This window comes from Trichosurus vulpecula, chromosome 1 (genome assembly GCF_011100635.1).
Source record: "Trichosurus vulpecula isolate mTriVul1 chromosome 1, mTriVul1.pri, whole genome shotgun sequence".
Lineage (NCBI taxonomy): Eukaryota > Metazoa > Chordata > Mammalia > Diprotodontia > Phalangeridae > Trichosurus > Trichosurus vulpecula.
The window spans coordinates 67,102,300-67,128,518 of NC_050573.1; the positions used below are offsets into that span (position 1 = coordinate 67,102,300).

Genomic DNA, 26,219 nt, shown 5'->3' on the forward strand with positions numbered 1-26,219 from the left:
TAACTGCATTACTGCAGTTTTGTGGTGCACCAAGCAGCAGTGTAAACCGTGAGTGCCACATAGGATTCCTTCACAGCTATTCAACTCTGCTTTGACAATGCGTAAATGAATTAGTGTAGCTCTGTTTCAATAAAACTATTTATGGATGCTTAAATTTCAATTTCATATAATTTTCATGTGTCAAGAAATAGTATTTTAATTTTTTTCAACCATTTAAAAATGTAAAAACCATTCTTTGTGGGCCAGACAAAAACAAGCAGTGGTCTGGATTTGACCTATAGGCTGTAGTTTGCTGACCCCTTCCTTATTGAGAGAGAGAGAGAGACAATGAGGATGAACAGGCAGTTCAGCAAAGTAACCAATATTCCAAGTTGGTTATATGAATATCATGCCAAGTCTGACAGTATATGTAATATTCTACTTCCTGTAGACACCCCCCCCCCTTCTGCAAAGAATGAAGGTATAAACCTGTCCTGCCCCAGTCTCTCTACTGACCTCTAATTTTTTATCTATAGCTGCCTTCTAGTTATCTCAAACTGAATGGCCCATAGATATCTTAAACTCAGCATCTCTAAAACTGAACTCATTACCTTTCCCCCAGCCCATCCCCTGTGGCTATAAGGAGGGCAACATCATCCTCCCAGTCCTTTGGGCTGACAGCTGAGGTGCAGGCGCTCATCACTTCACTCCTGGACTTTAGCAATAGCCTACTGGTAGGTCTGCCTGCCTCAAGTTTATCTCCAGTCCATCCTCCATTCAGCTGCCAAAGTGATGTTCCTGAAAGCACAGGTCCCAACATGTCAGCCTTCCCCCCCACTAAATGAACTCCAGTGGCTCCCTATCATCTCCAGGATCAAATACAAAATCCTGTTTGGTATTCAAAATTCTTCATAACCTAACCCTTTTTTAGCTTTCTAATGTTCTTATTCTCTGCCATATGCTCTTTGATTCAGTGACGCTGACCTCCTTGTGTTCTTTGAACAAGATACTCCACCTGTTGGCTCTGGACGTTTTCTCTGGCTATCCCCTATACTAGAATTCGCTCTCTGTCTCTCTGTGTCTGTCTCTGTCTCTCTCTGTTTCTCTCTTGCTCTTTCTCTCTCTGTCTCTCTCATAAACTCTTGTCTCTTGTCTTCCTTTAAGTTCCAGTTAAAATCCCATCCTCTATAGGAAACCTTTCCCTAATTCTTCTTAATTCTAGTGCCTTCCCTCTTCTAATCATTTCCTATTTATCCTGTAACGTGGCTTGTTTGTACATATTTGATTGCTTGTTGTCTCTTCTATTAACGTGAGCTCCATAAAGGTAAGGACTGTCTTTTGCCTCTTTTTGTATCCTGAGATCTTAGCACTGTGCTTGGCACGTTGTAGGTTCTTGATAAATGTTTATTGACTGACTCTTTCTTACTTACTGCTTCTCTTTCATTCAGTAAACATTTATGAAGTGTTTACTATGTGCAATTCTTGGCTTTATGGGAGTGGGATGGAAAGGCAAATAAAACTGACCCTGGCCTTAAGTGTGTTTACTGTCTTGTAAGAAAGATAAAGACAATAGGTAGCTATAGTACAGATTAAAATATGACAGTTGCATAAGAAGAATGCAGAATGTTGTGAGTTTAGATAAAGAAGGACTCACTTCTAGCTGAGAGTCATGGGACTAATTTTCATGGGGGGCTAGGGGTAGGGCTTGGTGCTCAGCCAAGGACAAGAGGAGAAGAAATTTCCACTGAAGTGGTGGTGCTGATGCTGTCTAAATTTAACTTTTTGGGGCAAATCTTTGATCACCCTACCCTAGTTCCAACTTTTGTCTATATAAAGGTATAGAGGCTAAGTGAGATTTTGGGGAGATAGTAAAATCTAATTTGGTAGGAGCATAGACTGTATGAAGGGAATGGTGCACGAAGAATGCAGAGATATGTTTGAATCACGTAGTATATGTCCTTGGGTGCCAACCTAAACAGTATAGATTTTATTCACTTGGTAATAAAGGGCTTTGAGGAGTGCAGTAATGTGCTTACAACAGTACATTTATGTTTTCCAAGTAGTATTAGCATTGGCAGGGATTTCTGGTGCTTTTTCTCCCCCTCCCCTTAATTTTGTTTTCATCTGGCTTTGTTAGCCGGTGAACTCCTTAAGAGCCTCTCCTTATAGCTACGTGCTTAGCATAGTGCTTAGGACATTTTAGAGGCTTAATAAATGTTTATTGACTGACCTTTTTCTAAATATCCTTAGAATATAGGGGATACCTAGATAAGGAGGCATTAAGAAAATAATAACTTAGATTTATGTTTTGGTTTTACATGTACTTTCATTTGAACCTCCCCTTGAACTTGTAAAGTAGCAAGCACAGAAACGAAGGCTTATTAGGGTTAAGTGATTGTGCTCAAGCTACCACTGCTAGTCAGTGGTGCAATCAAGGTTCAAACCAGTTTGAGCTCTTGGTCCAGTGTGCCTAGAGAATCAAGTGGTACCTTTACTCACTTGAAATTATCATAACTTGGGTCATGTGAAGACATGACCTTGAAGAGTAATTTAGTACCTTTCTAGGTGACTATCTCAATGTCTTCTCTTACAGTTCAGGATCTTAAAGGGCTTGGTTATGAGAAAGGAAAACCTGTTGGCCTTGTGGGGGTGACAGAGCTCTCTGATGCCCAGAAGAAGCAGCTGAAGGAACAGCAGGAGGTAAGCCTGGAAGGGGAACTGAGTCACTCCTGCCTGCATGTAGAGTGTTCTGATAACAGTACCACTTGATGTTTCTTTCTTACTTTAGGGTTTGTATATAAAATCCTTGACGTGTAGTACCTCAATTGGGTTCTCCTCAGTTCTAAATCCACAGCTGTATTTCTTTTTCCATAGCTGCCACAGTTAGGAGGAAAACCCTACTCCAGAACTTGTAGCCCTCTAGGTCCTCAAGTGTAGCCCTTTGATTCCAGACTCCACACAACAAATTCCCTTAATAAAAAGATTTGTTTTGTAAAACTTGGACTCAGTCAAAAAGCTGTACCCAAGGACCTAGAAGGCACTGTGTGGCCTTGAGGCTGAAAGTTCTCCACTCCTGCCATAGTCTTCCCTGAGGAGCAGCCTGGACCAAGAATGTTAAACAACGGTTGAGGACATTGGCAGGCTGTAGCTCCCTGGGAGCACTGATCATTAGGGAGCTCTTTTTGGAACTTGAGGTAATCAGATTCAGTGTCCTTAGTTAGGAAGGGCAGCTACTAAATGTTCCAGCTTTGATTTTCATCACTGTAGGTAGCCAGGAGCATGATTATTGTCTCCATTTACAAATAGGGAAACAAAGGTTGAGAGAAGAAAGGTGACTCATGCAGTTCTCGAGAACGAAAATTGAAATTCAGACCTCAGTCCCCTCATTCGAGCTGTTAAGCAGCAAGGAAACCGTCATCACTTTCTGTATTAGGGCCAAGGGGTAGAGTCTCGGTACCTACTTCAATTCCAGGGTGGTGCTGGGAAGACAGGTTGTGAATGCCCCATAACAAAACCAGCTTTCAGATGCTGACCTTAGCATGTTGGAGGATGTTATCCAATTTCTTATTTTCTCTAATTATTAATCATGTAGTAGCTTAGCCAGTTAACCTGGCAAGTGATGGGACTTTCCTTATCATAGGCACTTGCTGGAGCCTAATGTTATCTTCCCCCAGATGCAGCAGATGTATGACATGATTATGAAGCACAAGCGGGCCATGCAGGACATGCAGCTTATGTGGGAGAAGGCAGTCCAGCAACACCAGCATGACTATGATAGTGATGAGGAGGTGGACAACGAGCTGGGAACATGGGAGCACCAACTGCGTCGCATGGAGATGGACAAGACACGAGGTAAGTCCATCATCAGAGGCATAGGTTCGGCCTAGGGACCATCCGCACAACTTGGGGCAAATTAGGCTTTGATCCTGGTACAAAGGAACAGGGAACCTTGGAGCTTTGACTACAGTTTGGGAATGTTTAATCTGAAGAAAAGATGACTTGAAGTGATCTGATGCCTGTCTTTCAAGTCTCTGAGGGTTGTCATGAGGTCGAGAGAGAAGGTTTATTCTGTTTAGTCCCCAAGGAACTCGTGTGCAAAAATTATAGGGATGCTTATTTCATCTCACTATAGGGACACACTTCCTAATAGGACAGTCCAGAAACAAAAAAGGCTGCCTTATGACATAGTAAACTGATGCTGATCTTGACGCTAGATAATCACTTAAAGAGGATATCATAGGGAATTAATGCATCAGGCAGGAGATTGAACTACAAGACATCCATTCTTCTTTCTAATTCTGAGATTCCTTGATTGGGAACTCTGTCTCAAGATCTGGAACAGGAGAACAGAGTCCACAAAACGTCACAATCAAGTGGTGGCTGTCAATATCAGGACAAGACATCTTCCTGCTTCTCTGACTTCAAGTGGCCTCCATGTAAAGCAAATAGGGTTGGTAGGCATGGGGAGCTCCCCAATGTGAGGCAAGTGTACTGTCCCTCAGAGGTCTTAGCTCTGCAAGCATCATGGCTTGGGGGGGTCCCTGTGCTTATGGAATGAAACTGAGTGTAGGAAGCAGGGAAAAGAGCTTTCTTTGTGGGTGGAAGTGAGAAAGTAAGTACAAAAATCAAGAGTAAATGAGGCAGAAAAGCTGGTGGACCACAGTTGGGTGGCAGTGTTTAAGGGGGAAACAGAGTCACAGCAAGGAGTCAGAAGCTCTAGGTTTGTCCCAGTCATGATGTGAGGAGGCGAACCAGATCAAAGAATTTTAGTTTGCTGGACTTAGTGGCCTCACAGGTGCATGTGAATTTTAAACTAGGACATGCATATCCTGGCTCCACCTTTTAGTCTTACCTGGACTTGATTCAGCTGGAGATTTCTTGTTGATCCCATTACAGTGATTGTGAGAGAGGGCTGTGCCTTCTTAGGCACAGAAGTACAAAGTAGGCTTTTGTACAAAGAACTAAATAGATGTGTTGAAGAGTGTGGGAACCAGTCTGCTTTGAAGGTGTTGCTGGTTTTGAGGACCAGACTAAAAATGCCCAGGGATGGAGATCCCAGCCCAGAGGAGAAAGATGAAGAAAGCTGGCAGATAGAATCTCATTTTTAGGTACTCAAGAGAACACCCAAGTTTACATAGTCTCTGAGTTGGAGAGGGTTTCAAAGATCACCTCAGACCTTGTCTAACTGAAATAGGAGTCTTTCTACAACATCACTAATAAGTATTCACCCAGGCTCTCCTTGAAGACTTCTAGAAATGGAGAGCTGGGGAGAATACTGCTTCCTACTTGCCATTCCACTTTAGGACAGATCTAACCTTTAGAAATTGTTCCTTTATGTTCATTGCTGTAAGTACTAGATAAAATAGAAATCTGTTTATGTGTGGAAGGAATTGGGGTGGGGGGTAGAAATGATTTATCTCATCAGTGTAGGAAACTTCCTTTATCAATTCAGATTATTAACTGCTTTGAAATTTAGTTTTCAAGAGTTGCCTGGGGCAGTGAGAGGTTAAATACTTTGCCCTCCCACAGTCACAGTATGAGAGGTGGAACTTGAACCTAAATCTACTGGATCCTTTTTTATCCACTATTTTGCTGCCTCTGTTTAGGAATGGGAATATTTATATTTTGAATAATCAAATAAATCCTATTTAGGAATAGAAATATAAGGAATAGTTATTTGGAGCATTTTGCAGATGTAAAGAAAAATAACAATTAAGTTATATTTGCAATTGGTAGCAATTATTGGGTAAGGGGGAATGACAAGAAAGGAAATTGGTAACTGGTTCCAGAAAGGGTGACTACTTCTATAGAGACAGTGTTTGAAGGTAACATAATATAGTCCTAAAAGGTGTTGGATAAAGTGGAGAGGACCCTAGCCTAGAAATCTTAAGACATGGGTTTATGCTTAAGTTGTGATGCTGTGACTTTGAGTAGGTCAGTTCACTTTTCTGAGCCTCATTTTACTCTATAAAATAGGGGTAATAGTATTGGTCCTGCCTGTTCCATTGGACTATTGTGAAGAAAGAGCTTGGTAAATTGTAAAGCATTATTGGATTCCCCAAGCCCTAAGCCCACAGTATGTACGGGTCACTATGCCAGGCTCTAGGAATACAAAGACAAAACAAACAAACTGTCCTGGTTTTCAAGAAGCAAGCATTTTCCCGGGGCGGGGGGGGGGGGGGGAGGGGGCACTTTATACAAGTAAAGTAAGCACAGTCTAATTTTCAGTCTCTTAAATTGCTTTTTTTTTCTTAAAGCGTGCTTCATAGCTGTTGATGCCCAGGTTAGTGGAGCCCTTCAAACAGCAGGGCCCTTGTCATCTTATAGTAGAAATGAGTTGTAAAAGATTGCAGTTACTTATCTAAGTCTGTTTAGGGCAGTAATTCACACATTAATTTCCTAGAAACATAGCATCAGAGCTAAGTCATCTCTTTGAAGGGAGGTAACACTCATTCCTTTGTGCTTCAGGGTCTATGGTACCAGCAAGGATTGAGATCTTCACCTGATAGCATTTTATGCTTTATCTCCTTCCTGAGCTTTTTCTCTTTTTATTGCCTTCTCCATCCAGGAACCAAAAAGATTTTTGCTTTTTAAAAAAATCCTTCCATTCATATTTCTCTTCAGTTGCTAATTCTTGTTGTTCTATCTCATCTTTCAATATCCATTGCCTTCTCTCTACTCGCTGCCCGCACTCTAGTTCTGGCCCTCACCACCTCTTGCCTGGACTGTTGCAGTAGTTTCTTACTTGGTCTGCTTACGTCTAGTCCGTTCTTCACAAGAGCTACCAAAGTCATCTTTCTGATCTGCAGCTCTGCTTCCTGTCCTCATACTATCCCACCTTTCTAGCCTTATTGTACACGATTCCTCTTCACTGTCTTACTGTCCAGCCCAGTTCACTTTCTTGCTAGTCCTCATGCAACTGTCTCCTGTCTTTGTTCTTATTATCTTCTATGCATGGTATGTACTCCCTCCTCCTCAGATCCCTGTTCCTTCAGGACTCAGCTTAAACTCCTGCTCAGCTGCTAGAGCCTGCTTTCCCAAGGTTACCTTATGTCTTTTTTGTTGTATAAAACTGTACATGTGTTTGTTTTCTCCATTATTAGAATTTAAGATCTTCGAAGGAAGAAATTGTTTTGTCTTTGTCTTTATATTCCCAGTGTCTGGCACTGTTAAGGGACTAGTGGTCACTTAATAAATGCTTATTCATTATATCTGGTTTGATTAGAGGCAGCTGGGTGGTAAAGGAGATAGAGCCCTAGACCTGGAGTCAGAAAGACCTGAATTCAAGCAATACTGTACAATGATCATCTGTGAATGAGTTAGCTCTTTTGGCAATACAAAGATCCAAGACGATGCCAAAGGACTCACAATGAAAAATGCTATCCACCTCCAGAGAAAGAACTGGTGGAGTCTGGATGCAGATCGAAGCATACTGTTTTTCACTTTCTTTATTTTTTTTGTGTTTTTTTTTCCTTTGAGTCTGTGTTTTCTTTCACAACCTAACTAATATGGTAACATGTTTTTCATGTTTGAACATGTAGAACCTATATCAAATTGTTTATTGTCTCAGGGAGAGGGGAGATGAGGGAGGGAGAAAATTTGGAACTCAAAATTAAAAAAATTGTTAAAAATTATCTTTACATGTAATTGAAGGAAAAGAGATTTTAAAAAAGAAAAAACCAAGACTTGAGTTCAAATCCAGCCTCAGTCATTTAATAGCTATGCGACTTTGGAAAATACAGTTAAACTTTGCCTACCTCAGTTTTTTCATTTATAAAATTGGAATCATAATAGCACCTACCTCCCAGGGTCGTAAGGATCAAATGAGATAATAATTGTAAAGTGCTTTGCTTAAGTGCTTAAGGTGTTATGGAAATACTAGCTGTTATTACTATTGAGTTATTATTAGTTGTTATTGAGTTACTATTAAGTGCTTAAGGTATTACATGAATACTAGCTGTTATTATTGAGAATATGTTAGGCATTCAGTTTGAATACCTTTTGCACATTCTGTATGGAAAGAACAATATCGAGTCTTAGAATATTACAGACAGAAGGAGCCATAGAGAGGATCTATTCTATTCTAACTTACCTCATTTTACAAAGAGGAAATAATATCTTAGCATGTATATTAACCTGGTAAGGTCTGCAGAGCAGTTTACATAGTTTACCTTATTTGATCCTTAAAACAACTGAGGTGGAGCTATATTAAGTGACTTGCCTAGGGTCACGCAGCTAGTAAATGCCTGAGACAAATTTTTAAAAAATTTTAATTTTTTTTTTTGGAGGGGGAAAGGCAGGGCAGTTGGGGTTAAGTATTTAATACATTTAGTTTTCAGCATTGATTTCCGCAAGAGTTTGAATTACAAATTTTCTCCCCATTTCTACCCTCCCCCCCACTCCAAGATGGCATATATTCTGATTGCCTTATACCCCAGTCAGCCCTCCCTTCTGTCACCCCACTGCCCCCATCTCCTTTTCCCTTACCTTCTTGTAGGGTAAGATAGATTTCTATGACTCATTGCCTGTATATCTTGTTTCCTAGTTGCATGTAAAAACTTTTTTTTTTTGAACATCTGCTTTTAAAACTTTGAGTTCCAAATTCTCTCCCCTCTTCCTTCCCCACCCACCCTTCCTAAGAATACAAACAATTCAACATAGGCCACATGTATATCATTATGCAAAACCCTTCCACAATACTCATGTTGTGAAAGACTAACTGTATTTTGCTCCTTCCTATCCTATCCCCCTTTATCCAGTTTTCTCCCTTGACCCTGTCTCTTTTCAAAAGTGTTTGCTTTTGATTACCTCCTCCCCCATCTGCTGTCCCTTCTATTGTCCTCCCTTTTTTATCTCCCTCCTTTCCTGTGGGGTAAGATACCCAATTGAGTGTATATGTTATTCCTTCCTCAGGTCAAATCTGATGAGGGCAAGATTCATTCATTCCCCCTCACCTGCCCCCTCTTCCCTTCCAATGAGCTGCTTTTTCTTGACACTTTTATGTGAGATAATGTACCCCATTCTATCTCTCCCTTTCTCCCTCTCTCAATATATTCCTCTCTCATCCCTTAATTTGATTTTATTTTTTTAGATATCATCCCTTCATATTCAACTCACCCTGTACCCTCTGTCTATAAATACTGAGGTCTCATGAATTATACACATCATTTTTCCATGTAGGAATGTAAACAAAACAGTTCCACTTTACTAAGTCCCTTATGATTTCTCTTTCTTGTTTACCTTTTTGTGCTTCTCTTGATTCTTGTGTTTGAGAGTCAGATTTTCTATTCAGCTCTGGTCTTTTCACTGAGAAAGCTTGAAAGTCCTCTATTTTATTGAAAGTCCTTATTTTGCCTTGGAGCATGATACTCAGTTTTGCTGGGTAGGTGATTCTTGATTTTAATCCTAGCTCTGTTGACCTCCAGAATATCATATTCCAAGCCCTTTGATCCCTTAATGTTGAAGCTGTTACATCTTGTGTTATCCTTATTATGTTTCCACAATACTCAAATTGTTTCTTTCTGGCTGCTTACAGTATTTTCTCCTTGATCTGGGAGCTCTGGAATTTGGTGACTATATTCCTAGGAATTTCCTTTTTTGGGATCTTTTTCAGGAGGCAATCAGTGGATTCTTTCAATTTCTAGGCTCTAGAATATCAGGGCAGTTTTCCTTGATAATTTCTTGAAAAATGATATCTAGGCTCTTTTCTTGATCATGGCCTTCAGGTAGTCCAGTAATTTTTAAATTATCTCTCCTGGATCTATTTTCCAGGTCAGTGGTTTTTCCAATGAGATATTTCACGTTGTCTTCCATTTTTTCATTCCTTTGGTTCTGTTTTATAATATCTTCATTTCTCATCAAGTCACTAGCTTCCACTTGCTCCAGTCTAATTTTTAAGGTAGTATTTTCTTTGGTGGTCTTTTGGACCTCCTTTTCCATTTGGCTAATTCTGCCTTTCAAGGCATTCTTCTCCTCATTGGCTTTTTGGAGCTCTTTTGCCATTTGAGTTAGTCTATTTTTTAAGGTGTTGTTTTCTTCAGTATATTTTTCAGTATTTTTTTGGGTCTCCTTTAGCAAGTCGTTGACTTGTTTTTCATGGTTTTCTCACATCCTTCTCATTTCTCTTCCCAATTTTTCCTCTACTTCTCTAACTTGCTTTTCCAAATCCTTTTTGAGCTGTTCCATGGCCTGAGACCAGTTCATGTTTTTCTTGGAGGCGTTTGTTTTAGGCTCTTTGACTTTGTTGACTTCTTCTGGCTGTATGTTTTGGTCTTCTTTGTCACCAAAGAAAGCTTCCAAAGTCTGAGACTGAATCTGGGTGTGTTTTCACTGCCTGGCCATATTCCCAGCCAACTAACTTGACCCTTGAGTTTTTCAGTGGGGTATGACTGCTTGTAGAGTTAAGAGAACTATGTTCCATGCCTGGGGGGTTGCTCCAGGTCTGCCACACCAGCACTCCTCCTTCCCCAAGAACCCCCAACCTGGACTGGACTTAGATCTTCAGCAGGCTCTTCACTCCTGCTCTGATCCACCACTTAATTCCTTCCGCCAGGTGGGGCTGGGGCTGGAAGCAACTATAGCTGTAGTTCTGTAGTTGCCCCACCCCCGCTGCCCCTGGGGCAGTGGCCCGAACCAAGAACTCCTTCTACTCCCACAGCTTTTCCCACGAGCCTTCTCAGTTGTCTTTGGTGTTTGTGGGTTGAGAAGTCTGGTAACTGCTACAGCTCACTGATTCACGGCACTAGGGCTTGCTCCGCCCGACTCGTGGTCCGGTTGGTCTGCGCTGCCCATGCTGGGCTCTGCTCCCCTCCTCTCCCAGCTCCGTGCAGGATGGACCTTACCCAGAGACCATCCAGGCTGGCCTGGGCCGGAGCCCTGCTTCCCTCTGCTATTTTGTGGGTTCTGCAGTTCTAGAATTGGTTCAGAGCCATTTTTTATAGGTTTTTGGAGGGGCTTGGCGGGGAGCTCACGGTAGTCCCTGCTTTCCAGCTGCCATCTTGGCTCCACCCCTTTTTGGGTCTCCTTTAGCAAGTCATTGACTTGTTTTTCTGTCATCATTCTCATTTCTCTTCCCAATTTTTCCTCTACTTCTCTAACTTGCTTTTCCAAATCCTTTTTGCCTCTTTGATGGCCTGAGAGCAGTTCATGTTTTTCTTGGAGGCTTTTGATGTAGGCTCTTTGACTTTGTTGACTTCTTCTGGCTGTATGTTTTGGTCTTCTTTGTCACCAAAGATAGATTCCAAAGTCTGAGTCTGCATCTGAGTCCTTTTTCGCTGCCTGGCCATGTTCCCAGCTAACTACTTGACCCTTGAGTTTTTCATGGGGGTATGACTGCTTGTAGAGTAGAGAGTACTTTGTCCCAGGCTTGAGGGGTTGCACTGTTGTTTTCAAAGCTATTTCTACACAGCAAGATCTGCCACAGCAGCATTCCTTCTCCCCCAAGATCCGCCAACCCAGTCCGCAACTCAGATCTTAAGCAGGCTCTGCACTCCCACTCTGATCCGCCACTTAATTCCTCCCACCAGGTGGTCCTGGGGCCTGAAGCAACTGTAGCTGTAGCCCTGTAAGCAGCCTCAGAGCTGCACCATGTCTGCCGCCCCCAGGGCAGTTGCCAACTGCGAACTACTTTCACTCTGTCCTCAAAATTTTTCCCACTAACCTTCTCTGTGGTCTTTGGTGTTTGTGGGTTGAGAAGTCTGATAACTGCCACAGCTCACTGATTCAGGGCGCTATGGCCTGTTCCGCCCTGCGCCTGGTCTGGTTGGTCTGGGCGCAGCCCACGCTGGGTTCTGCTCTGCTCCCAGCACGGTGAGATAGACCTTATCCAGCGACCATCCAGACTGTCCTGGGCTGGATCCCTGCTTCCTTCTGCTATTTCGTGGGTTCTGCAGTTATAGAATTTGTTCAGAGCCTATAGGTTATAGGTGTTTGGAGGGTCCTGGGGAGAGCTTTAGGCAAGTCCCTGCTTTCCAGCTGCCATCTTGGCTCCGCCCCTGACAGCAGACTTGAAAACATACTTTTCCTGCCTCATCTTTTTTGCATGTATTAACTGCTAAGTGAAGCTTTTGGAGATTTTTCCTTTGGTAGAATTTGTTGTAGTATGTCAGCAGAGCTGTTAATTAAGATGTGGAAATAACCTGGTGGCACAGTAGAACTGGATATACAAATAGGAATTTCCAGATTATTCTAGGTCCTAGTAAAGCAAGACAGTTGGTGCCACTTTTTTGAGTTGGACATCTAGGCTCATTGCTGAAATCAAATGAGATATTTGTAAAGGACTTAGCCCAGTACCTGTAACATAGTCGGCACTTAATAAATGCTTGTCCCCTTCCTTCCCCCTCAGAGAATATATATCGATTGAGAGGGAGGGTCCTCAGTTGATTTTCTTTTCCTTGTTGGGCTGGAAATGTCCTCATTTTTCCCCCATCTCTGTATAGAATGGGCAGAGCAGCTGACTAAAATGGGCAGAGGAAAGCACTTCATTGGCGATTTCTTGCCCCCTGATGAGCTGGAAAAGTTCATGGAGACATTCAAGGCGTTAAAGGTAAGAGAGAAAGAGAATTGAATCAGCTTCTTGTGTTGAGGTATTTCTGCTCAGTGGTGTTAGTTAAGTGTTTTTTACACATGATCTCATTTGAATTTTGTGCTGTGCTAGAAAGGTGAGCTGTACTGGCCAGAGCCTCCTCTGAACCTGTTTTCCTCAGCTGCCCCTAGCATTCTTAACCAGGTTGGGCCAGTTCTCCAGTTCTTTCTTCCAGATTAGTGATGCCTCTCTCAGAGTGCTCCCTCTTTGGAGAACATACTAATAGGGTACACATTTCTCTTATCCCAGTCATGAGGGGATTAACACAGAGAAGACAGACAGATTCATTCTATTGGTCAGTTAAGGGAGGGATCACAGACACTGTAGGAGGGGAGTTTCCTGGTGCACGTGGTCTCAGATGAACACAGAAGCCTTGCTCTTCAAGAATCTCCTTCTGAAAGATGATGATGAAGGCCAATCAGATGAGTTATAAAAGTCCCTGTCATTAGGAGATTGAACCCCAGGCTAAATGTGAAGACAGCTGCTAATGGACCAGTCCTGAACACTTCATCCCTCTCAGTCTCTTCAGGCTGCTGACTCTAGTGTGTGATGGGCATAATTTTAGTAGCCTTTGTTTATAACTGCCTGGTAATTGACTTTTGAAACCCTAGGGAATTTTCTTTTTTGTCAGCTTGAACTAACTGGAGCTGTTGATAGGTGTCAGGTAGCCAGTATATATCAATCAAGTTCGATGGGAAGCTGACCCCCACTTGAAACCATTACTACATGCATTTTGAACAAAAAGCAGAATGTTATGGCTCTTGGTCCTCTTGTTAAGTGTCCCAGAGAAAGACTTGAGTCTCTTAGCATCTGGAGAAAAGTTAATGGCTTAGTACCCTTTTGCTGTGGGGAGATATCTGTAACTGAAAATATACTTCCTAGCAATAAGCAAGTAGTACTGCAGTTACGGGATCACTTCCCAAGGCAAATGGAAAGTGAAACTTCAGAAGGGGAGCCACACAAATCTTTCCTCAGTAGTTTAAAATAACTATTAAATGGACTTACAGACTCAGACTGTCAAAACAAGGAAGGACCTTACGGATAATCTAATCCAGTCCCTTCATTTTACAAATGAGGAAATCCTAACTCTTAACAGAAGAAGAGAAGTACCATGCTGAATGTCAAAAAGCCATCCAGGGCCAAAGCTCAGCAGGTCAGACTAACTTCTGGCTTCCAGGCTGGGCAAAGCTCTCTTTTTCACTTTAGCAAGTAAGATCTGTCACCCCTGCAGGAAGGCCGTGAGCCAGACTACTCAGAGTACAAAGAATTCAAGTTGACTGTGGAGAACATTGGCTACCAGATGTTGGTGAAGATGGGCTGGAAGGAAGGTGAAGGCCTTGGCTCAGAAGGGCAAGGGATCAAAAATCCTGTTAACAAGTAAGTAAATGGCTTAGAAATACTCCATGAGTGAGTGGTATTGTCACTTAGTGCTTCAGAACGGCTGCTTTTCCCACTTCAGCCATCCCCTACTCAATACTAGCTTAACACACGTTTGTCAGCAACCACTATAGGTGAGGCACTGGACTCTGTGCTGCCTGGAATGCTGATGCTAACCTCTGTCTCTGAAGCAGTTAAAAGATAGGAAGCAGGGATACCCAGGGATGCCTAGGGATATATGGATGGTACACAGGTAATACACAGAGATGTATAGGCTGTGCCCAGCATAAACACAGTGATAGATAGCTGGAATGTCTGCAAATAATGGGTACAGGAGAAGAGAGAAGTGCTGGATAGTCAGGCCCAGAGGTGCTTCATAAATGTCTGAGTTTAAACGGCATCGCTTCCAACTGGGAAACTCTGGGAAGGCTTTTGAGGGAGACTGCAGTGTTGGAGCTGGGCCTTGAAGGCATTGAAATGAACATAGCCATTTTCCTGTAATGGAACAGGAAGAAGTAGCAGTATAGAGAATTTAAGTTGTAGATGTGAGTGTGTGTGTACAAAAATTTTTTTTAGTGAGATTAGACTTAGTCCCTTCCTTGGGTTTTTTAGAGTGTCTTTAAGATTTTTGCCGTGATCTCTGAAATTTATTGCCCATAGGATTTTAGCTGAAAGAGATCTTAGAGATCACTTAGTCTAACCTCTTTACATTTATAGATAAAACTGAGGGGTTAACTTGCTTGCAATCCTACGGTTGCTTTATGACAGAAGAGGGACCAGATCCCCTGGCTTGTAGTTCACACCATATCCCAGTATACCATATTGCCTCTGTAACTCTAGCTTGCTGCTATAACTACCTTGGAGGGAGGGGAGCTGAATTGAAACCTCTTCCCTTTGTCATCCACCTCCCTCCACCTAGTGCATAGACTCTCTTCTAGGTAGGAAGGATCCTTTGAAAAGAAGAAGCAACTATGCTCCAGAAACCTGAAAGAGGGGCTTGGGAGGTGGGAGGTTTGAAGGGCGTCTTTGTTTGCTTCTTCTGGTGTTGGAGCTGGGGCAATCTCATCTAGACCTGGGATAGGCCACAGGATCCTGCTGCTGCTCATGCTGATGCACATAGCTGAATCTGGCATCTGTGGGACAATCCAGGACCCGGTAGGGGCACAGATAGGATTGGGCCCATGCCTTGCCAAGTTACAGAAAGCCCCAAAGGGTAGAGCTGGAGTACTGACTACTTTGAGCCCCTCAACTCCTGGGCCTTGGCTTAGCCTTAGGGGACGGTTTTTAGAGCATGTCTCCTGGCCTTTCTCTGGGGCCAGACCTTGGATCTTTGGATCTTAATGCCTCTGAAACCCCTCTGCTGTCGCTCAAGCTCTGGTGAACAGAGGCCCTTGCTCTGTGCCTGGCATTGTGCAATGGGCTGAGGGTACAAAGAAAGGCAGATCCAGCCTCTGCCCAGGACCTCACAGTCTAATGAGGGAGACAACGTGCAAACATCTGTGTACCTACCAATATTTATGAAAGATCAGTGAATCAATGTGTAACCCTGGAGAGCGTTGTAACAGCTTCCTAAACTGCTAGCAGTCTTTCCTTCCTTGTTTTCCTTATCAAATACTTCTTTGTGTATCTGTTGTATCTTCCCAGGAGAAGATAAGTCAGATACTGTTTCATTTGTGTCTCTGTATTCCTGATACTTGGAATAGTGCCCTGCAAAGGGGGTTTGGAGCTGGGAGAGTGGAAGGGAGCTCTGCTTCTGTGATTTCCTAGGTATGGGGAGCTCCTTTCTCTGATGCAGGTTGCCAACTTCTCTGTGACTGGTAGTCTTAGCTGCCTGAATAGCTGGGAACATAAATGGCCACATGGCTGGTATGTGTCAGAAACAGGATTTGCCATAGAATAGGTACTTAATAAATGTTGGTTGAATTGAATTAAATGCAGTAAGGAAGGAGTTTACCTCATCCCACTCGTTAATATCCAAGATTTGCTCTGAGCTAAGCTATGTTCTTCTGGAATAATATTTCCCAACTATACAATGTCCTTGACAAACCAGGAAAGCCAATTTGTGTATACAGCCATACAGGACAGCCATCGTTGCCTGCTTTTCATCCCTAATGTGTGCACACACCTTTGTACAGTAAGTGTGTACCTCAGATGTCTCTAAAGTAATTTGGCTTTTGCATTTTAAATAAGCTAAAGAGATTTGATATTTACAGAAATCCTATGATAAATGCTCTTTTGTAAAGAGAATAATCACCCCTAATTTTTTAGCTATAGTATAGTAGAATCAGTTCTGTTGTATTGGAAAATGCACAGGATTTGAAATCAGATTTGGGTTCATGTCCTGGCTTTTCTATGCATTGACTCTCTGAGTTTGGACAGATTTCACCTTCTCTTCTCTGGTCCTCAGTTCTCATTTGTAAAATGAGCAAATTTAATTAGTTGATCTCTTAAGGTCTTTTTCAGTTGGAACATTCTCATATCTTGAATGTGGTTTTTCATATTTCTAATTTGCTCAAAGCAAGGTAAATGTGTGTGTATGTATGTGTATATGTATAAACATACACATCCCATCTCCTACAGTCCTCTTTCCTTTTCAATAGCCACAACTCTGAAAACTCTATGGTCAGGTCTTAGTAAAGGGCAAAGAAAACCAAAGGGACCCCATAAAGATATCTTTGTGACATGACAAAGTAGGTCAGTGCCCTTTTGAGGAGATGATATTACATACAGAGAAAGGAAAAGAGGTAGACCAGGCCTTCACTCTCTTATCCTCCATCTGTGTTTCTTTCTAGGGGTACAACAGCAGTGGATGGAGCCGGATTTGGCATTGACCGGCCTGCTGAGCTCTCTAAAGAAGATGATGAGTATGAGGCATTCCGCAAAAGAATGATGTTGGCTTATAGATTCCGACCTAATCCGCTGGTATGGTGATCTTTTTTAGGAAAAAAAGTTCCTTTTTAGCCACTCTTCCACACCTACTGAATGCATCACAGTTGTATAGTGCTTTACCTCTCAATGCTGGTGAGGCATGTATTGGAAAAAACATTCCCATTTTTCAAATGTGCAAATTGAGGCTAAGAGATTCTGTGATATAGGTACACAATTGTAAGCATCAGTGAAGATGCTAGCCTAGTTTTTCTGATTCTGGTGTTCCTTCTATGGTAGGCTCCCCCTAAATTTGGCAGTTAGAGAATGATCATATTTACTATCCTACCCTGTGTGAGGTGGTTGTGAGATTTACATGAGATACAGCGTATGCAAAAATGCTTTGAAAGATATAAAGAACTATGCAAAAAAGGGATTGTTTTTCAGCAAGCCAAATCATAATCATCTGTGAAGTATGCACATACCTTCCTGTGAGGAAGTTTCCTTTTTTCTTTCTCTCCTTTAGAGTTTTCATCTAGCAACTGTGGTCCGATTACTCAGAATAGAACAAGGAGAGCTTACTTTGAGGTTATTTTTAACTGCAGAAATGTGATTCAGCTGACACCCAGATAGACCACATTTAACACATTTTCTCCATACAAAAGGAACTGCAGTTGGTCTGGAAGAGAGCCCATAAAGCTTTGTTCTAAATATGACTTTTCCATGGGCTGAAGCACACACCTCTCTGTTTGACTCTTGCTCTAGGTGGCACTTTGCAGGGTGAGAAAAAAGCAGGACTTTGCCTTCCTCTCCTCCTCAGTTCTTTTCATTCATTTTATAGTTGAGCTGTTTACTGGCTAATTCTGGATATAATGGATGTGATTTTATCTGTAAATATTAATACTCTTTCTCCTCCTTTTTTTCCCTACAGAACAATCCCAGAAGACCTTACTACTGAGTATTTTCCCCCAAAAAAGTATTTTCAGTACAAATGTAATTTTACTGTGAAATGTTACAGAACTGCATTACTCCCACCCCCGTACCCTGTCTTTTTTTCTTCTTTGTTGCAAATATTGTAAAATGTATTAAAAAGTCACAGTACTCTCCTTCACCCAGAACAGTGTTGTAGCACCAACAGGTGGGCACACAAACTAACACACCATTCCTTGATGACAGCATCTTTGTGAAGGTGGCAGTGTGATAGAGGAATAAAGAGGAAAGGTTAAGATGGAAATTTTCCCATAACATCCTTTCCAAGGGGAAACACCAAAGAATTCATTAAGAATCCGCTAATGTTTTATTGAGGGATGCCTTCTTCCCAGTGAGGAAGAGTAGTTTGATTAGAAACATAGAATGTCCAAGCTGGATTGGAATTTAGAATATATAACATGGACAGCTGCAGGGACCTAAGAGATCTAATCTATTCCTCTCACTTTACAGATTAAAAAAAACAAAACACCCTGAAGTCTAGAGAGTGAGCCTGGTATCACACAGCAGTTTAACAGCAGAGCCAGGCCCAGGCTCCAGATCCTCTGTTGTTATATCCTAAATTATGGCAGTAGCAGGTTTACCTTGAGATGGTTGTCCTCACAATGGGAGGCAACAGACAAACATTTTCCCACCCAAAATCCAGTTTTCCTTTCTCTTACCTAGGGTACTGGACAACACCTTGGATCTTGTCTGCTCCTAATTCTTGAGAGTATATCTGGAATAGCATAGCACCTTCCTTTGTGAACAAAGAGGAGGAGCCCCTGGGGGGAGGGGTGCACCCTTATTTTCTACCTCCTGTGAATATGGGGTCACCGGTAGGCTCCTTGTGAGGGGCTCCCTTTCAGCGACCAGCTTGACCATCTGAAGGAGAGCTCAGGTACCCTGAACAGGAAAATGTTCAATGCCTTATACTTACACGAGGGGCCTAATTAGCTTCTTTATATATACTATCTAGTGTATACCTTCTTCCCTGCCCTCATACCACAGATGTTCCTCTGTAACTCAGAGCCCTTGAATATATTTGGTCTCCAGTTATAGCCTCTTGAAATCCTATTTTCTGCATGGTGAAGTTTTCCAAATTGGTATGGTGCTTGTCTTGCTGGGGAATATGTGGTTTCTTTAGGGTTCATGACAGAACCTGACCCTTTGGTAAAATCAGCATGTTATATATCTTGAGCTAAAGGCTTTTCCTAGTATTTTCCCTGAGAGCTCAAGGTGCCAGTTACCTATTCCCAATCCACTTGGGATCAGTTGATTTACTTTATAGCTTCTCCTTTTTTCGTAAAAGGAAGAAGTCAGACTACATAGACTTCAAGGTCTTTTTCAGCTCTACCAGTGTACTTTCTCAGATGCCTTATAGCTCTTACCTTCTGTGCTCCAAAATCCTTCCCAAGTGAGCATAATTTCTACTTTTGGGACCTAATCCCAAGATTCACTGAGCCTTAGATCACTCTTTAAAGACAATGAAATATGCCAGGTCCCTTAGCAGGGGCCTGGGTCTCTTCCTGAACTCTTCTACTTTGAAGCTAAGAGCAATCTTGGCATGTCCAACCCACGTTTCCATTTCCTAGCCTGCTAGTGTTAATCTAATTTTTCGCTGCTTTCAAGTCTTTCCCATCTTAGAATAAATTAACAAGCATTTATTAAGTACCTACTATGTGTCAAGCATGGTGCTGGGCACTGGGGAGATAAAGACAAAAATAAAACACGTCTGCCTGCAAGGAACTTGTAGTTAATCAGGAGAAGACTACATGTACACGTGGGAGGGGATGGGGAGGCACTAAGGAAGGCTTCATGTAGAAAGCAGCACTTGGGATCCTGAGAATCTGTAAATAGGTTGCAGCCAGGATGTGAAGGGCTTTTGAGACGTGATGAAAGGTCATCTTCATTTTCTAAAAGGTAACCCGATGTTCTTAAGTCAGAGACAGCATTGTGTAGCAGCAAAAGCATGAAACCGGACTTGGGGATCAGTTTCTCTAGTAGCTTATTTTACAGGTGAGGAAACTGAGGCCAGAAGGGGCCTCCTAAGTTCCAGGGCAAGGCTTCGGAGCCTGGTCTCCTGACTGCCATTGTGGGATCTTGGCCCAGTCTGCTCACTTTTCCTAGTGTTTTTTCTTTATCTGTAAAATGCTGCTAGGACCTCCTGTTATTGTTATGACGATGGGTGCTGTGTGAATATGAAAGAAATCCTGAAACCTGCTTGTGGTGTCTTAGAATGGCCCAGCAGCTTAAAGTTAAGGAGACCTCAGAGCCCATCGAACCCAACCTGTACCTGGTGAGCAAGGATCTCCTTTACAGTGTTCCTGCAGCAGCTTCTTCTAGTTTTTGATCTCTCTTAAGCGTTAGAAAATTTCACCTTCGATCAAGCCAGAATCTGCCTGTGCACTGTCTGGCCACTGTCTGCCGTAACTGGTTTTGTCCTCTGGATTCAAGCAGAACTCCTTTCTCTCTTCCAAATCACAGGACTTCAGATACTTGGTGATAGGAACCATCGGTCTATTCTTTCTCTGCCAAGCTAAATGTCCCTACTTGCTTCAGCTGAACCTCATCATGGCCTGGGTTCTAGTCCTGCCCCATTCCATTCACTCTGTACTGCAGTTTGTGTGTCCTTCCTAAAACATGCCCAGAACTGATCTGGGATATCACAGATGTGTGCTGCCCAATTAAAAGCTATTTATTCAATACCTACTGTATACCAGGCACTCTGCTAGGTGCTGGGAATACAAAGACAAAAATAAAACATTCTTGCACTCTAGAGTTTTCCTTGTATAGGAGGAGAGCCAAGGACAGTGTGACTACTACTACCCTCATTCTGGGAGCAAGATCTTCCCCAATGCATTCTGAATTTCCAAACCCCTTCCCTCTGACCCCAGTTTAAGTCATGCAGAAGCACTGTAGTTATCTATTTCCCCACATATCTGCTTCTTATGGATAGATGCTTGTTGTGCTTATGAACCATGTCTTCTTTTCTGTCTCCCTTGGTGTTCAGCACAGGCCCCCCTGTACACAGTAGGAATCAATATTTGTTGAGTTGAATTTTGGTGTCACCCTTTTTGGAAAGAAAACTGTTGGTTTTAACCGAAGTCCTAAATGTTGTAACATAAAGCAATGATTATATGATGTGAGACTCATATTGGGGGGTAGGGAATGGGAGAAGGAAAAGAAGCAAAGCAGCAGAGGGGCTTGGGGGTACCCTTCAAATCACACCCCACAGAAGGTGACTTCCTCTGCCTACAAAGAGATGGATGTCTGGTGACATGTGTCTATCTCTTTCCTAATTCTGTCTTTGAAGTGAAAACATTCTGGGCTAAGCTCCCAAGGCTCCTGCAGTTTCTACTAGTTGGTACGGTAAAGCACTGGCCTGAGCAAAGAGTGCCTAAATCCCAAGTGTCAGTTCCATCATTACCTTGGGAAGGCCTCAGTTTTCTCATCTCTGAAAAGGGGGTAATAATCCTCAGCCTGCCTTCTTCATAGGGTATTGTGAAAATCAATGAGGTGCTGGTTGTGCAAGTGCTTTATAAACTTTTAAGCTCCGTATTTGTGTGAAATTCTTACCAATAATCATAATGCTGATGTTCTTAGTTAAGATAGCCAGGACTCTTGTATCCTTCAAACTCACAGAATAATAGTCTCACTTTTTCTTTCTTTCCTCTTTACAAGAAGCTTCCATCTCTAGCTAGAATGTGCTAAACTGGCACTGCCCTGGAAGCCACTTTATTTTTCACAACCCTGACTTTTGTCAGCGGCAGCATCTGCTAAGTTCGTACTGCATGAAAAGTAAGTCCATTTTCAGGGAGCTTACAATCTAGTAAGAGAGTTAAGGCATGCATGCACTGCTTAAATATAAGTACATAGAGATACGGATACATGAGAAGTCTGAGCTAAGGGGCTTGTTAAAAAATGTGTTGCTGTCTTTTCAAAAAAAAAATTTCAAATCTTTCTCTTCCCCTCCCCCACCCTGAGAGCCATTCCTTTTAATGAGGAAAAAAAAGAGTTGGGTAAGCAATTTAGCAAAATCTACAAAAATGTCAACTGAGTCTGGCAGTATATCCAACGTTCCATACCCAGAGCCCCTTGACCTCTGCGAAAAAGGGAGGGAGATGCCTTTTCTCACTGTTTTTTCAGGGACAGGCTTGGTCCTATATAAGGTTTATTTTCAATTTTTGTTTTCTTTTTTTCACTTACATTGTAATTGTGTGTTACTTTCCTGATTCTGCCTGCTTCATTTTGCATCATTTCTTACGGTACAGTAATATTACCATTACACTTATGTCAGAGAGGCAGCATGGTGTGGTAGATCTTGGTTCAAGTCTTGCCTTTGGCACATGCCAGCTGTATGACCCTGGACCAGTCACTCAAGCTTTCAGTGCTCAAAGCCAGCGCTTCTTAAATTGTGGGTCTTGACCAAAATTTAGCAACAGTAAAAGATTTCTGAACTCACAATGACCAAAAATTTAAAAAAAAAAAAGCATAATGAATCCGAGGTGTTTCTGGCATCTCTTGCCAGGGTTGTATGGTGAAACTTCACTGCAGCCTTGGTTCTGAACACAAAGGATGGCCACCTTGCACTGTGAAAGCCCTCAGGCCATGCAACGTTGGAAAAAAAAAATCCACGAGAAAAGGGGTTTAGAGTGGGAAAAGTTTAAGAAGCCCTGCTCTAGGCAACTCCCTAAAATGATTAATTGCCGATGAGGTGCCCACCTGTATTGTTGGAGGGACTTTGCCTCATTTGGAAGTTAGCAATAAATGACCGGTTCAGTCCCTTTTGTGGGAATTCAAATCGTCTAGCCTAAAATAAAAGAGACTGAGGCAGAGCTCTGAGCCATTGGCACCTTATTAAAGGGTTCATGGTCCCCCTCTAATAAAGTGGACCTCAGCTCTTCCTCACAATCTGAGATGCCCTCTTCTTCCAGGGCCTTATTTTTATTTTTTTTATATATATATAGTATATAACTATACATTTGATATCTAGACATTAAAGGACGGTATATCAAATATATAATAATTCCATTGGTTGACATGATGCATAGGCTACAATAAGCAAAGAATACATCAGCAGCCATTGGGCAAGGCAGGAAATCACTGACTAGGTGGTAACAAGATGGATGGGGTGCCCCTAAGGTTGGACAAGAGGAGATAATATGTATGCTCCAAGAACACTGGGGGGGGGGGGGCGTTTTCTGTGTCATGCCCCCACTCACGCTTGGTAGAGTCATGGAATTTGAGCAAAACAGAATGGAGATAGTTGTGTTAGTGTTCTTGTGGGATTGTGGTATCCACAGCTGGTAAACCATTATGTCAAAGCTTGAGGCCTATAATAGGGCCTTCCTATTAGAAAGTTATACAAAATATGGATTAGGAATAATTATATGGCTGACTAAATACATATTACTAGATGAGTATAATAAAACAATTTCTAACCATCATTACCCCTTAGGAAAACTAAAATGAACTGACAGTTTGAGTAGGGGTCCTCAAGGAATTAATTTTCTTATACAGTGAATCAGTGAGCATTAAGTGCTTACTGTGTGCCAGGCACTCTGCTAAGCACCAGGAGTATGCGCAGAAAGGCAAGACCAGTCCCTCCAAGTCACATTGTAATGGGGAGTCAACATGTACATAGACTGGTATGCTGTAGATGAATATCAAGGTGACCTCCTTGGCATGTATGCCTAGTAGTGAGACCTCTGAGACAAAGGTTATAAACATTTTAGCCACTTAGTTTGTTAGTCTAGTTTGAAATTGTTTTCCAGAATGGTTGGACCAATTAATAGCTGTACCAGCAGTGTATACTGGACAAACATTGATTAAGCACTCATACTAGGCACTGTAATAATTCGAGGTTTCAAATAAAGGTAAAAACTGCCCTTAAGGAAGTCATTCTAACAAGGGAGACAATGTGTAAATAAAACAGCCCCTCTAATGTTGCCTATTCCCTTCTTTTGTGATATTTGCCAGTACGCTGGGTGTGAGGGGGAATCAAGAGTTTTGATTTGCATTTGTTTCGTATGTTAGAAATTATCTATTTTATCTTTTTTTGTGATTGCCCTTATCAGAAGGGATAATTTTCAACTTGGGGTGGAGGATTCATGGAGCAGTTTGAACCTGAGCTGGGCCTTGAAAGGAAAGAAGGATCTCAACAGATACAATTATGAAAAGTTGATATTCTAGACATGATAGTGATAGGGGAGATCTGCATAAATGCACAGGTATGGAAAAGGGCAGAATGAAATCGTGGGGATGGAAGATAGTACAGTCTGGCTGGCATGTAGTTGAACATGAGGTAAATCTGGAAGGATGGGTTGGAGTCCGAAGGGGAGGGAGTGTATTAAATGTTAGCTTAAGGAATTTTTTTTTATTCTAAGAAGACAGAGTTATTGAAGCTTCTTGAGGAAAAATTGATCTGCCCATGAAGATCATAGAGTTAGTACTGGAAAGGACCTTAGAGTCTGAATCTAGCCCCTTCATTTTAAAGATGAGGAAACATTCCCAAAGAGGTCAAGTGACTTACCCATGGGTAGACAATGGATAACTGGCAGAGGTGGGATTTGAGTCTTCCAATTCCAAATCCAGCACCTTCTAACAAGAGTGAAATGAAGACGACATTGGCAAAGGATGACTGGATAAGGTAGAGACTAGATGGCTGGATAGAACATTGATTAAGCATTTAGTATGAGCCAGCCACAAACAGTCCGAGCCCTCAAGGAGCTTGCATTCTAATGGGAGGCCCAGAGAGATCCATTAATAGAATAGTTCAAGTATGGTGATGGGGATCTGAACCAGGTTGGTAACAGTGTGACTGTTAAGGAAGGAGTGTATAACTTTCAGAGAGGTCTGTGATCTTGAATGGTTAAAAAAAAAAAGCCCAACATCTTTATTTTCCATAACCTCTAACAAATTTAGCATTCCTTCAATTCTGAATGTAGGCAACAAACTTCTGAGAAGGGACCCATAGGCCTCACCAGGGATCCATGACCCAATCCTCTCATGTTATAGATAAGAAACGGGCCCTTGGGGCTTTCCCTTGAACTCTATTACCTATCCTAGGTGTAGCGAAAGGCACCTTCTGCCCAGAGAACTGTGGCCCCCTGAAGGGTCCCCTCTTTATAAATGTAGTTTAGGGTAGCTCACCCTTGTCACATTCATTCCTGAGTTGCCTAGGATCTGTGCTTTCCCACTGCACTGAATAGTTTCTTATCTGTGGATGTCAGGAACTTGGAATCTGCCCTCCCCTAGTCAGAGGACCACTGGGTGGGGAGTGAACACTAGAAGGGGGCATTTTGGCACCATGTTCAAAGCTCAAGTTGCCTCACTGTAATGATGGCTATTGATATCAGAGCCAGGACTAGAACCCCAGCCTCCTGATCACCAGTTCAGTGCTCTTTTCATCAGGCATTTTTGTTCAAGGGGCAAATTTGGAGACTCATTCCTTTTAAAGCCAGGTTTCTGGAAACCACAAATTCTGAGAAAACTTTGAGGCTGTTAATTAGGAAAGAAGGTACAATATGGCCATCCAGGGAAAAGTGGATTTAAAAAGGCCCTCCAGCTTAGCTGACCTCTGCTTATAATCTGCTACAGCTTGTTTTTGTCCTCCAGGAAGATCCACCTGGCCTTCGAAGAGTGCTATCCTTGCAAAAATTTCACTCAGTTTAGTGAGAATGCTCCCCTGGTCATCAAGCAACTTCTATGGAGGGTAGTAGAAATTAAACTGCCATCTCTTTTCAGAGCCCTGTGTTGGGAGACAGGACAGTATGATGATGAAATGAGACCGCTTGATCTCAGAATGCTTTTCTTTTTTATATGGGTTTGCAAAGGAAAGAGTGTAGGGACTATGTTTTATTTCATCAGATCTCCCCATAGAAATAAGAACTAAAAAAGAAGGCAGAGGTGATAAATATACAACAATTTCATTTATAAAATGTTAAGGGGTTAGAATAGATATCTTAGGGCTCCCACATATTGGGACTCCATGATCTTTAAGTCTGGGACACGGATCTTGGAAGATCTTCAAAGCTAGGGGCAACCATAGGGATCAGTCAGTTCGATTCCCTCGTTTTACAGATAAAGAAACTTGGTGGCAAAGATCCTTTGGTCCACTGTTCTCTCCATTCGGAAACATTGCCTTTCTTGGAGGTTTGGATTTTTTGCTTTTTAGGCTTTTTTCTTCCCAGGTGGGTGAATGACCGACTTAATGTTTTGGCCTGGGAACACCGAGTGGTCCAAACCTGTCCTCAAGGTTATTTCAGGCAGGTCGATTAGTCATGGAATCCCTATATCTGGTACACCTAAATAGTGTGTGGTGGAAGAGGCCAGGGCTGCGACTGGGAGGAGGGTGGGTGTGGCTGTGAGAGAGTAGAGGTCACAGTCCCTTTAAAGGCCGGCGGAGATGTCGAAACCTCGAGTCGAGGGGGAGGGATCGAGGACC

General features: G+C 42.3%; 1 protein-coding gene across 1 annotated transcript in view; it reads left to right on the top strand.

The window, feature by feature from the left end:
- The window catches only part of SUGP1 (SURP and G-patch domain containing 1), a 55,084-nt gene extending 37,162 nt beyond the window's left edge, over positions 1–17,922 (top strand). Inside the window, exons 9-14 of the mRNA XM_036764938.1 lie at positions 2,573–2,679; positions 3,654–3,831; positions 12,417–12,523; positions 13,794–13,939; positions 16,732–16,861; positions 17,736–17,922. Of these exons, the coding sequence (XP_036620833.1) occupies positions 2,573–2,679; positions 3,654–3,831; positions 12,417–12,523; positions 13,794–13,939; positions 16,732–16,861; positions 17,736–17,762 (695 nt within the window). The 3' untranslated portion in view covers positions 17,763–17,922. The remainder of the gene's footprint in view (positions 1–2,572; positions 2,680–3,653; positions 3,832–12,416; positions 12,524–13,793; positions 13,940–16,731; positions 16,862–17,735) is intronic.
- Positions 17,923–26,219: the final 8,297 nt, after the last annotated feature.